Consider the following 13,220-nt stretch of genomic DNA (forward strand, 5'->3'; position numbering starts at 1 on the left):
TTTGAAATGTTCCATGAGGTTCCAGTTATGGTCAAGGACAACGCCTATAATTTTCGGTGAATATCAGATAATAATTTTGGAGTGTAGTGGACCGAAAACTTACTTTTTTGTGTTATTTTCGAGTCGATCTATAGACCACAAATGAAAGCCGAACATCACAATACAACTCACGGTGAAAGAAAATCTGGACAATAGCTGTACTGAATACTCGTAATATTCGGAAAATATGTATGTGTGAGGAAGAGGTGCTGTTTATCTCTAATCGGGCAAGAGGGTGCAAATATCACTAAATATTGCCCAGGCTCGGAATAAAAATCCGCAGAAAATTTGAGTTCCGAGGTAGTTGTGTAGGGTATCGTATGGTCGGCCCCGTCCGACTATACTGCTCCGCTCACTGGTTGGTATTAAAATCGGTCCACTTTAAGGTATAGGTCACATATAAATTATTTCAACCAAGTTGGCTTTATTTTATATCTTAGAAATTCTCTTTACAAGAAAGGTTACGTGTTGACTAAAGTTTCAGGGTAGACCTCATATAATGATATCTCTCATTAGTCGGCTCTAATACCTCCCATACCTCCAACTTTACTCGATTTTGATTTTTTTCTGTTTGTAATAAATCGAAATATTCAACGGATACCCTTTAAAGTTTATATATTCTTGATCAGAGTAAACTTGTATGTCGATTTATGCATGTCCGTCTGTCTGTTGAAATTACGATAGAGCTCGCAATATTTAATATAGACTCTATATTATAGAGCTTTGAAATTTTGCACATACATTGGTACTTAATCTTGGATGTTTGGTATTGAAAATGGTATCGGTCTTCGTTTTTGTATAGCCCCATATTATAACGGTACCCTAAATATTAGTGTTTTTAAGGATTTTGGTTTTTGGATCTTCAACCGAATTTGCTGTAATTTTGTATTTCAGGTTCTCATAGGGTTACACATCCTCCTACCGAAAATTATTAATATTGGTCTACCTTTTACGATAGCCCCCATAAAATGGTACCTGCCAAATTTCGATATTTTAAAGGGTTTTCAATGGGTATCACATGTTACTACTAAAAATTATAAATATTGGTCCACTTATTACGATAGCCCCATATTACGGTACCTTCCAAATTTCAGTATTTTTTGGGAGTTTTGACACGTATTACAACCGATTGTGCTGTAATTTAGTATTTTGAATTCAATTTGTATTCCTAACATTTTTTTTTGAATATTGGTCCAGTTTTTACGATAGCTCCCATATAACGGTACCTTCCAATTTTCGGTATTATAGGGAGCTTGGGCACGTTTTACAACCAAATTGGCTGTAAATTGGGAGGCAAATATTCCTACCAAAATTTTTCAATTTGTACAATAGCCTACATATAACGGTATCCCCAAATGTCGGCAGGGTTTCAAACCGAATTGCCTTCAATTTGGTATTATAAATTAAGGTTAGGTATGAAATCTACTTACCAAAAATGTTCAGTTTTTACGATAGGAAAATTTTTCAATATTGGTCCATTTGTTACAATAGCCTACATATAACGGTAACGTTATTTTGAGATTTTTTACCCGAATTGCCTGTAATTTTCTGGTTCATTGGGTGTCAAATCTTCCTATCAAAATTTTACCATGACACAGACCGCGATATACGTATATAAAGGTGTTAAAAGGATTACTGGATTTTATATATCTTCAAGCGCAGATTTCTTAAAAAATCAGCAGTTTCTTCAATGCCTCTATTTTTAAAATCCCCTTCAAGATCTTTAAGCATAGATTTATTTAAATAGTTTGAAGCGTAGATTTTTTAAATAATTTGAAATTCCCTTCAAATCTTCCTACCAAAATTTTACCATGAAAGAGACCGCGACATACATATATAAAGGTGTCGAAGGATTGCCGAACATACTTTCTCATTTTTTCCTATTATGATTTCCAACATGGTTCATGATATAAGATGATTAAAAAGAAACAATAAATATTTCTATATCTAGTAAAAAATAAATAATTTATTATAAAAAATACACAATAAATATTAAAAACATTTAAAATTTAAGTTATATTCAAATATTTCATAAATTTAGTGACTATGCCAAAACCTCTCTTTAAAGATAAAATATTCCAATTACATGTAGAAAATCTTTCACTGCAATCTTCACCATTTCTAGCCGCATCGACGGCACTATTTACAGCAGTTCCGCTCAATATGTTGCGTATTGAATCCAGACTATTCGAAAAATACCATTAGTTATTAAATTACAATATAAATAATTGCTTTAGTTTATACCTTAACATTCCATCAATAACTTTTCCAATACTCCCTGATGGGTCATAAGAACTTTTTTGTATATAATCACAAATGGATTTTTGCATGCAGGTACCCAAATTGATATTCCGTTCATGTAATTTTGTCTCGACAAATGAGAGTATGTTCTGCCGATCTCCTTCATCTGTAAACATTTTCAAAATTGTAGAATATTTAATAAATTCCACAATTGTTTTTATTTTCTCTTACCGGTATTATTATCATATGTATTCCACACTGTTTGCGGATATTCTCCAGAATTTCGTGATGTTTTACGAAATACAGGATAACCAGGTGGTACAAATGGTGTGAATAGGAATTTCAATAGTATTGCGAATATACCACCGACAGCCACTATTGCTCCCGTTGTTAATATTGAACTGACGTTCAGATTGAATAGACTTCTCAAAGCCGTCTTTGCCACCGACATACTACGTTCGATGGGCACACGTAGAAATGGAATAATGAATTCTAATTCAATGCTGACATCTTTTTCATCGGCATGAAATTGAAATCCTCGAGATTTACGATCCTTTGATGAGAGTTGGCGGGAAATTTGATTTATACTTTGCTCATTAGGCGACATAATCATATCCGTATCGATTTTAACATAATTACGTGGTTCAAAATCACGAAATCGCAATAACTTTGTAGAATTTGTGGTAGTTCTTGTTGTTGTATAAAATCTCCGTTGATTTATATTCGTGGTAAATTCATAATAATTAAAATTCATAAATAATATTGTCACAATGAGTAACATGTGAAACGCGTAACATTGTTTCCTATGATGCACTTTCAACATTGCAAATGTGTCACAGCGAGCTGGCGTATTTTTTAAGACCGTTACCTTTAACAAACGAACAACATCTGAGTCAGGTTTGGTGGTAAAATAATGCTTATATTAAAGTATCTTTATGGTGCAACTCGGGTAATTACCATAAAATTTGAAAACCCCTTTAGGAAGAATAAATGTAAAATTATCGTAAAAGGGGAATGACATATTATTTTCACGCTTTGTTAATAAACAAATTTGTAAATTTATGGTGGATGGGCATGGCATGGCCCATTCAACATTACGACTAGGCAAATTTTTAAAACAGAGTTTTTAAAAGAAAAAAAAGCCTACAATTTTCATAACGTTTTTTTTTTAATGTTAACCAGTTTGCATTCTATTTAATGCTACTAATTTTCCCAAAAAAGCCTGCAATGACCTTCAACTATCCGAACTTAGTGTTTTATAAGAAACAAGTTAAATAAAAGGTCCATAGAAACCAAATTATGGGATTTACATATATATTGTCGAATCGTAATCAGAGACCTAATATGAGGTCTCATTGGGCCTTTTTTCCTAACAGAAATGATTAAAATCTACCGAATTTTGGGTAGGTATTTGGATGGCACTAGATCTAATTTGGATTGAAAGTCTTAAATATTCAAGGATGAAATATTTTAAATTCTTCTTCGGGTTAAACTAGTAAAGGTGTTGCCAACAGACACAGAAATGGGGTTTTGAATACCGTTAATTTTAAATTTTGTTTCGATCTGGCAACTCTTTTATATAGAAGCAGGTGTTCAAAAAGGAAGGAGTGGACCAATGGGTCCCATCTGCGGACTTGATCTAGGATTGATAAAGGCAATAGGTTGTGAAAAGTTTGGTTCAAATTGGACATTCCTTTCGCCTGATATTGGATTTGAAAATATTGAAAATTGTTAACCTTTGTGGGGGAGGTACCAGAGGGAGTAGGACAATGGGCTCCACCTCTGGACTCGATCTAGACATGGTAATGATAATAGTTGGTGCAAAGTTTGGTTAAAATCGGGCATTCCATTCGTCTGATATTGGATTTATATATATATTGACCCTTTGTGGTGGAGGTACCTGAACGAGGTATTCCTTTCGCCTGATATTGGATTTATATACACTAACCCTTTGTGGTGGAGGTACCTGAACGAGTGGTGCAATGGGTCCCATCTTTGGCTAGGCTTGGTAAATACAATATGTTGTGCAAAGTTTGGTTCAAATCGCATAGTCCGTTCGCATGATATTATAAAAATAATTTTTAGCACAATTTTGACCATCTTGTAGGGGAGGTACCAGAAGAAGTGGACAGATATTCCCCATTTTCCAACTTGAACTAAGTTTGGTAGAAATATCTTCGAGAGTTATCGTGCTCACCAGTAGATTTTTATTAAATTCTCTTCAAAGCAAGGTCGTAGGGATGCAAAGCTAATTTGTAGAATTATACTTCTTGAAGCCGTATGATATATTAACGCCTTGTTAAAGGACAGATTTATAAATTTAAATTTTAAAGGCCTCAAAGCGTGGAATCTTTAAATAATTTTAAAATTCCCTCTCAGGTCTTTAAGCGTAGATTTATTTAAATAATTTGAAAATATCCCTTTAAGGCCTCTAAACGTAGATTTATTTAAAGAATTTTAAAATCCCCTTCAAAGTATAAAGAATTTTAAATTCCCCTTCGTAGATTTATTTAAATAATTTGAAAATCCCCTTTAATTCTTCGAAGCTCTTTTCTCCAAGAAGAGGATTGCCTCCAAGAACAGGATTTGTAATGCCTCGAATCACATATTTATCTACAACATTTATCATCAAAGCAGTGTTTTCCATTATCCATAATCTTCACTCGATGGTTTTGTTTTTCTTGTGATTAATACTTTTATTACAGACTTTCACGGAAGAAAATCACCGTTGTTCATCTCCTTTTGATTCATATTCGGTTTATATATACAGATCTCTCCTTTTCGGGTGGGTCCGCTTCTAACATAGTTGTTTAAGTGGTTGCTTCCTTATTAGCGGAAATCTTTGTCATCAGTTTTTTTTGAGCTCTGAGTTATCTCAACAGGGTTTCTGAAATAAATGAAGCGACTCGTGGACTCCATGGCTCTTCTATAATAAAAATTACTCTTCGACATTTTGTCTTTCCGCATACCTGGAGCATCCATAAACACCTCATTTTTTTCTGGCTGCCATAATTTTTGTCTCACAAAACTTCAAGTCTTCATTTTTTAGTTCCTGCTTTTTAGATTATTGCCATCCACGTAGGGGAGACTGGGGCACCTTCGGCATCGGGGCACCTTCGGCAATCGCGTTTTCGATATGAAGCTCTAACCGTACATCACTAGTTTCGATACATAGGTATTGAATATCGAAATAAATAACTGGCACAAAGTTTGAAATTTCTAGCTAATAAGCTTATTTAGATACATGGGTTTTTGTATTTTTATAGATGTTTCTGTAATATTTCAATTCCATTTCGTAAGTATTTCGTGTATAAAACTTTTTAAATTTTTAAGACAATTTTATTAGAAAGTGGTTAACTACGATGTGTATTGTTATAGAAATATTTAAAAATATAATGTTTTTACAAAACTGATCGAAAAAAATGAAAAAAACTATAAAAAGTACATTCGGGGTACATTCGGCATTTTAAAGTGGGGCACATTCGGCCATATACAGATTGTGCAATATTATTTCCTTAAAATGTTTTTGAGTTTGTCTTTAAAACTAATCCTTTAATATGGTTCGAAATTGCATATATAAGATCAAACGTGCTTGTATTGACGAAAATGCTATAGAAAACCCCTATTTCTGATGGTGTGTGCGACCTTGAGATGTAAACGTCCGCTGCAGAAAATTAAGTCCTATAATTCAAACATTGTGTGGCGTATTAAAACCAAATAGAGCCTTTAGAGGATCAGAATTTCAACCAGACTGATAGCGATGACAATTACCCGGCTATGACTATGGTGCCGAATGTGCCCCATCAAATGCCGAAGCTACCCCGGGTTGGGGCACATTCGGCGAATTTGACTTTTTTTACAAAACTGTAAAATTTTTTAACTAATACTATTTTTTTATATCTTTTTGGTACTATTTTTTATAATTAAGTGTCCGAGGACAATAATCAGCCATAAAGTTGTTATATATGCTGAGTAAGTACTGAGATATAGAGCTCTAAAAAAAAGTGCCGAAGGTGCCCCAGTCTCCCCTATATTGTTAGTTCTGATTCTTTTTCAGTAGTATTACCCTTGTTCGTTCCGAATCTTTTTTAGTAGTATTACCCTTTGTACCATGGACTGTTGGCTCCGCATCATTCTCTATGAAATATCTCTAGCTTCGTGTCTTATAAATAAATTCCCTCTATTGTGAGAGCTTCTTGAATGACTATCTTGGGATCCTAGATAGGTTCTTTACCTTAAGGGGTCTAAAGACAAATGGTGAAAAGAGCTCGTTTATAATGATAACGGGTAAAACACGATATATTTTGCCAAGTTATAGGACCTACCGTCCGGTCCTACAAATTGGTCTTCACCTCACGATAGGTGAAGGGCATGATAAACTACCTGGGAGTAATTTTTCCTCAGGAATTTGATTTCACCAGGCATGTAGAAGAATAAGCTGCTGATATATCGACAGATTATCCGGCCGACAATTGCCTCCGCCTTTCTAATCTGGTATGACATCTCATCACATCAGGCTTAGGAAGTGAGGCTCAGAGTTCTGGGTACTTGTGTAGGCCTACGTGGTCTAACATATAGCCAGTATGACATTCTAATAGGGCAGGAGATGACAGAATTGACAGGGTCCTGGTTACAGGTGCACTAAAAATTAAAGCCAAACACTCTAACAAATGTTCTTTATTGACCATTCAATGAGACATATTTTAAACTTTAGGCTCGTATACTTTAAAACCACTTTCCTTTTCCATCTTCTACCGAACACATGACAGGTAAACGGTAGTTTCCCCCTCCTGTTTGTTTTGCGACCGAAGTGGCTCTAATTTGATTTCATGGATTCTCATGGCGTGTCAAATCTTCCTACCAAAAATTCGCAATATAGGTTAACGTTTTTGTATAGCTTTCATATAACCGTCCATGTGTGGTATTTTGAAGGGTTTTTGTCGCATTTCACTACCAAAGTGTCTGGATTTTTGCAAAATGGATTCCTGTAGGGAGACAAACATTTCTGCAGAATTGTTGATATAGACCAATATTTTTACATAGCCCCTACATATAATTCCCGATGGGAACTTAATGTCATTTTTATTGGTTTAATAATGGAATAATGTCATACATGTTTTATTCAAGAATATTGAAAATTACAATATAAGTTGCTGCAATATTTACACGATTCAACACTTATATAACGTTACAATGTTACATCGTTCCGTTACATTAGGAATTCTGAAAACAAAAAGACAACAATATTTGCTCCATGTATGTTATAAAAGTGAACGAAATGATAACAAATTTTCGAGCATAATTTTCCGCTACTTAAAGTGGCAGTACAATGTAAACACAATTTACATAATGTTGACAGTGCAGTCAACTGTAATAAACATACATACCGATATGCAGATGTTCATATGTAAGTTTCGAGACACTTTTAAAAATGAAGTGCTAACAAATTGTTTCCTACTATTTCCGTATTTATTTTCCTACTTTTTTTAATCAAATCATCCAGGGGGATAATTATTCTCACCAGCGGAGCTTGACAGAATATTGCAACCCGAACTAGAGTGTATTTAAAAGTTGTTTTACGAATTCCCTGTTTATTTTCAAAGTTCACGTGGAGTACGAAAGTTCATAATGTTCGGAAAAGAAAAATTGACTTATAAATCACTTGGAATATTTTTGCTACTGTTGGTGGATTGTTGCTCTGCTAGCTCATTCAACGATTTTCCCCTCAATGGAACCTCCATTATCTCCAAGTTGGAACGTCAGCCAAAATTAAATATTGTCTCCTTTGAACCGTTGGGTGAACATTTAGCATTGGGTTTGGATTTCCTGCTGCCCTTTATAAAAATTCCCATTACCCGTGAGGATAATGTTTATGGCACTGAACCGGTAAGTAGAAATATTTTAATTCATATATTTAAAAATAATATTCTAATTTGACTTCGTATTTTAGGCCCTTATCAACATTAATTCAGCGGCATTGATTACTACTGGCATCCTGGCTGGTTCTGGGGCGCTTATCTCATATCTTTTTAGAAAATATGTGCTAATTGATCCAATGTTTAAATCGGAAAAATCCGAAAGATCGGATAATGACAATTTTGAAAGTGAGCTATGGTCAATGCTGGAAAATGTTAAAGTGATTTATAGAAATTCTTCGGGAGAAAAAGTTGGTAAGTTTGAAAAATTTGTATAAATATTGGAAATACTGGAATGACGTTTTCACCCTACGGTGGGGAACACATGAGTCTACATCAGGGTTAGGGTGTTGGACACACGCATAGATCCGTTGGGAGAGTAATTTTTGCTCTCGGTACAGATCATATAAGTTAAAGCATTGCAAAGCATACGACATGTTCGATGTCGAGACTTAAGTTGAGTACGAACACAGAACTGTGCTATGTAAAGTTCGAACACAGAACTGTGATTGCATTGGTACTCTCCCAAAGCGCCCGTGGGCGCCTGTTTGGTGAACGTTGGTCTTCATGAATTGCACAAGCAAGAACCCGGAATGCCCATTTACAGACACTTCTGTGGGGAAATTACTATGATGTCTGGTAGGCGCTACATTTCCATCTAAAGATCAGTTATTCAATATGTGTAAGGAGCTTTTCTCGCTTGAATAGAAAACAAGCTTAAAAGCTTGCGAAATGAAATAAATTCTGGTTTGTCAATATGATGAGAAAATAAACTTCCAGAATTACTACTGGTCTGCAACAACATCAACACATATTGCTCAAATCATTTGAAATGTTCAAATCCAGTTGGATGATGCTCGCACGAGAGGAAGACAAATCCTTAGATGAACTACTTATGTAGCTCTGCCTATTTGAAAGACATTTTAACAGATCTGAATGTGGAATGATCGACAAGACAGGCAACTTTAGTCCTGAATGAAAAGAAAAGGAAAAAACATACATAAAGACTGTAAGTCAAGACCATGGTTCCAATGCTTCCCATCATTCGGTAGCTAATTAAGTTAAGTTAATTTAAGTTAATTAGCTTAAGAGGAAGCAGGTCAAGATCTCGAAGATGGAAGATTTTGAAGAAATAGAAACTGGAAAACGCAGAAGAGATGACACATATCATAACTGTATCGTAAAAAGATTGAGAAATCTAACTATTATAATTACAAATTGTGTCAGTAAGGAATATGTTATGATGTCACATGATTTCGTTAATCCATCAAGTTTTTTCCAAGTTCTAAGAGTACAGATATAAATGATTGGATTCAAACCATAAAATACCATTAAAAATACCTGGGTACTTTGGAATCCTCCCAAAGGAGCGAGCGAAGGCGCTCTCGTCGATAGGAAAGACGAAGGCAGATGACAGAATTGAGTAGTAAATGGCAATATAAGATATAAAAGGATTTAAGCATAAAAGAGTAGACTACGATCAAACATTTAGTCCAGTAGTAAGGAGGTCCAGTATACGATCAGTCTTAAGTATTGCTGTAACTGAAAAATTGCATTTGTCACAATTTAACGTAGATGCGGCATTTCTCTACGACGAATTGAACGAGACAGTTAATATCGAAAAACCAGATGGTTTTAATGATGGCACAAACAGAGTTTCCCAGTCCAAACGAAGTCTATACGGTTTGAAGCAAGCACCCATGTCTTGGAACCAAAGAATGGAAATTTTCATTAAAAAGCTTGGTTTAAAACCAGTTCTGCAGACATCTGTTTATACATTAGGGAAAATATTGCAAAAAGTTGACCCATTGCTCTCTATGTACATGATGGATTAGTTATTGCTTCGGACAAAACAGAATTGAACCATTGCCTTAAAAATTTAAAATCTGAATTATAGATAAAGAAATAGAAGACAGCGATGATCAAATCAAAATATTTCAGAAAGCCTATGTAAAGAAAATTCTGGGAGATTTAATGTATCAGAGTGCAGACCAGTTTCCACGCCAATAGAAAAAAACAATCAAATGTGATACAAGAGCAGGACAAGCTACTACATAATTTTTATATATGCAGGCAGAAGGTGTTCCCATTGGCCAGATTTGCCAAATAGCATTGGATACTTATCAAGGTATCTAGAAAACAATACTGCTGAAAATATTCAGAGTTTTTAGATATATCGCTGGTACTATAGATTTTGAAATAGCTTATAAGAAGCAATGACCAAAACTATTAGAATGTTATAGTGGCGCTGATTTCGGTGGATGCGTATCAACTATACGATCTACAACAGGTGTTATTGCCACCTGTGCTGGTGGAGCTATATCCTGGATAAGTCAAATGGCATCCAACTGTGTCGACTTTCACAAATGAAGCAGAAATTATTGCTGCAAGTGAAGCTTCAAGAGGTGTAATATGGCTTGAACGATTTTTAAGGATATAATAAATTACAATGAAATTCCAATTATAAAAATTTACAATACAGCTACAGCTTCTTTGTCAAAAGGATTTGACAAAGAATCCTGAATTCTATATGCGAACAAAACACATTGACTTGAAACACTTTTTCATACGTGAAAAGGTCACAGAATGTTTAATATCAACAACTTAAGTTTCTCAATTAGTTGACCTATGACAAAACCTCTACCAAAACCACGTTTACAATCCCTATATAGTCGTTTAAATATTAATTAAATATCGGAAAGTGTTGAAATATGTGTTTAAAAAAAAATCTGGAATGTCAAATTACAGACACGGCCGGTGGGAAATTGTGAAAAACGCAGTTCATTATTTCTTTTTTGCGTATTACTTAAAAACTAATTTTTATTGTTATTTTTTTGTTTTGTTTTTAAACTAATTGCAAAAAAGAATCTTTAGAGAGCTTCCATAGACTTGCTTAATATAATACTAATGCACGCTTCGCTACATATACTACTAATATATATTTTGTTTCATTATAAATGCTTTCAGATACCTCCCTCACAGGGCTATTAACCACAATCGACGAATCATTCTCTGAGAAGGGTATTAATCTAAATGATTGTCTTCAAATGGTCTTGTGTCACCGTCTACAAAAGTCTAACAACAACTACGAGGAACATGGCGAAAATTACCCTTCATCAGGAGTAGATAAAATTATTGATGGCTTGACTAGCATGAAATGGATACGTCAAAATATACTACCATATACTCCATTGAATGATATCATCGGTGATCAGGATGGGAAATTAGAATGCAATATGAAATTTCCCAAATGTAAATGGTCAATGACTGGAGAAAATTTATGCGGTTTATTTGAAAATTATATAAAATTTACTTAAATATAGATTTGCTGTTATATTTTATGTTTCAATACAATTATAATTTTTTAAGAGATATATTTGTGATGAATAAAAAATTTAGGATTAGTTTATAAATATATAAAAAATGCTATGATTTTCCTTCTCCGTGGACCAGTAATGCTAAATTGCAGCACTTTGGGTGGAAAAATTCTTTTAAAATCTTTAAAATATCTTAAGTGGAATGGTCCCATTATGTAGTGGATAGACTGACGGGCATGGATAATTTTATTTTGGTCTTGAATGTATGTATATATATTGCATAGTGGAGTCTGTGCATTGTCAAGCAATTCAATTTTAATACGTTGCCAACGATTGCTGATTTTATAGCTTAGCATCATCTATTAAAAATCTTTGGGAAACCATTATTCATTATTACAGCAATGAAGTATGGCAAAATAACAATAGATGTCACAGTTGTGACGATAAATACAAAACGAAAAGCTATAGCATACTTTTAGGCACAAACGTTAGAAGTGCTTATATATTGATAACATTCTTTTTATAAGTATGATCTTCATATACATATTCACAAAAACATATAAATTTTTCCTCTTTCACCTCTTATACAAATATTTAACGTTCCGAACTATATAACGAAATTTGATGGTTTAGCAATTTTATAGTTTGTCCCAAAATTGGTTCAATTGCATTCCGAATTCAATTGTCATAATAATGAATGGTAATGATTTTGCTACAAGACCTTAGCCAAGACACCATACCCAGTCTGCTATCTGTTTCCCAAACCTTTGAGAAATTAATAAATAGTACAATAGATGTCGCACCAAAAAGGATGTAAACAAATTAAGGAGCGATAGAAAACCTATTTTTATATTATTCGCCCCCTTTTTGGTCTTTTTTTAGGGAATTTTCTACGATAACAATTTGAAGTCGACCTAGACATTTCCTAGTGTTTGGCAGGCACGGTATCATAAACAAGTTGACATATATAGTAAATTGTTTACGAAAAAGAAAATGGTCGGGATATTGGGAACAAGTCGAAATATGCAAAAATATTGAAGATTTTTCTTGCCTACACCATGAACCCGGAATGCATATCTCTGTACTTTTTCACATTTATGGGAATTATCGCATACAATAAGGAGCGTGTAAATATATATTAAAAGTACAGAATTTCCTCTAAAAAATGAATCACATTTTACAAAAATCGGTTCAATATTTGCCTCCTAATTATACTTACTATTCGCTGCAGTTCATCTATTACCTAAAAATGAACACCTCTAAAAATGTCTTTGAGTTACGGAAAGATTTTTGTCATGTCTGCTGGGTTTTGTTGCGACAAATATTACCTTTAAGTGAAAAACAGTTCCGTGGTGCAATTTTTTACTTGATAGGTGCGATTATTATCTCTTCAATTAAAAATATATACTATTTCCTCTAAACACTTCTGCAAAAATTATAAAAATCGGTTAAGTATTCGCCGAGTTATTTTGCATACGGAAATTTTTTTTGAAATCTTCCATTTTTACAAAACCAATTTTTGTGTGATTTTTCATTTTTAGGTAATAGGCGCCCAGCAAAATTAAGGCTGTCGTCTGTCTATGGTATAATACATAACTTGGCGCATGTTGATTTTTAAGTACTCAAGAGTTGGAGATTTATCTGCATAAACTCAGTCCTTCACGTAGCCAACATGTATTTTGCAATAAAGACATATTCGATCGAGTTA

At 34.0% G+C, this 13,220-nt stretch overlaps 1 protein-coding gene across 1 annotated transcript; it reads left to right on the forward strand.

Moving 5' to 3' along the window:
* The first annotated feature begins 7,908 nt into the window (after positions 1-7,908).
* On the forward strand, positions 7,909-11,512 carry LOC133321712 (uncharacterized). Its single transcript, XM_061530829.1, has 3 exons — positions 7,909-8,166; positions 8,231-8,450; positions 11,163-11,512. The coding sequence occupies exons 1-3, from the start codon at positions 7,909-7,911 to the stop codon at positions 11,510-11,512; spliced, it is 828 nt and encodes a 275-aa protein (XP_061386813.1).
* Positions 11,513-13,220: the final 1,708 nt, after the last annotated feature.

Source organism: Musca vetustissima, unplaced genomic scaffold (assembly GCF_032173495.1).
Source record: "Musca vetustissima isolate MV318-11 ecotype Yass unplaced genomic scaffold, APGP_CSIRO_Mvet_v1 utg28214, whole genome shotgun sequence".
Taxonomy (NCBI): Eukaryota; Metazoa; Arthropoda; class Insecta; order Diptera; family Muscidae; genus Musca; species Musca vetustissima.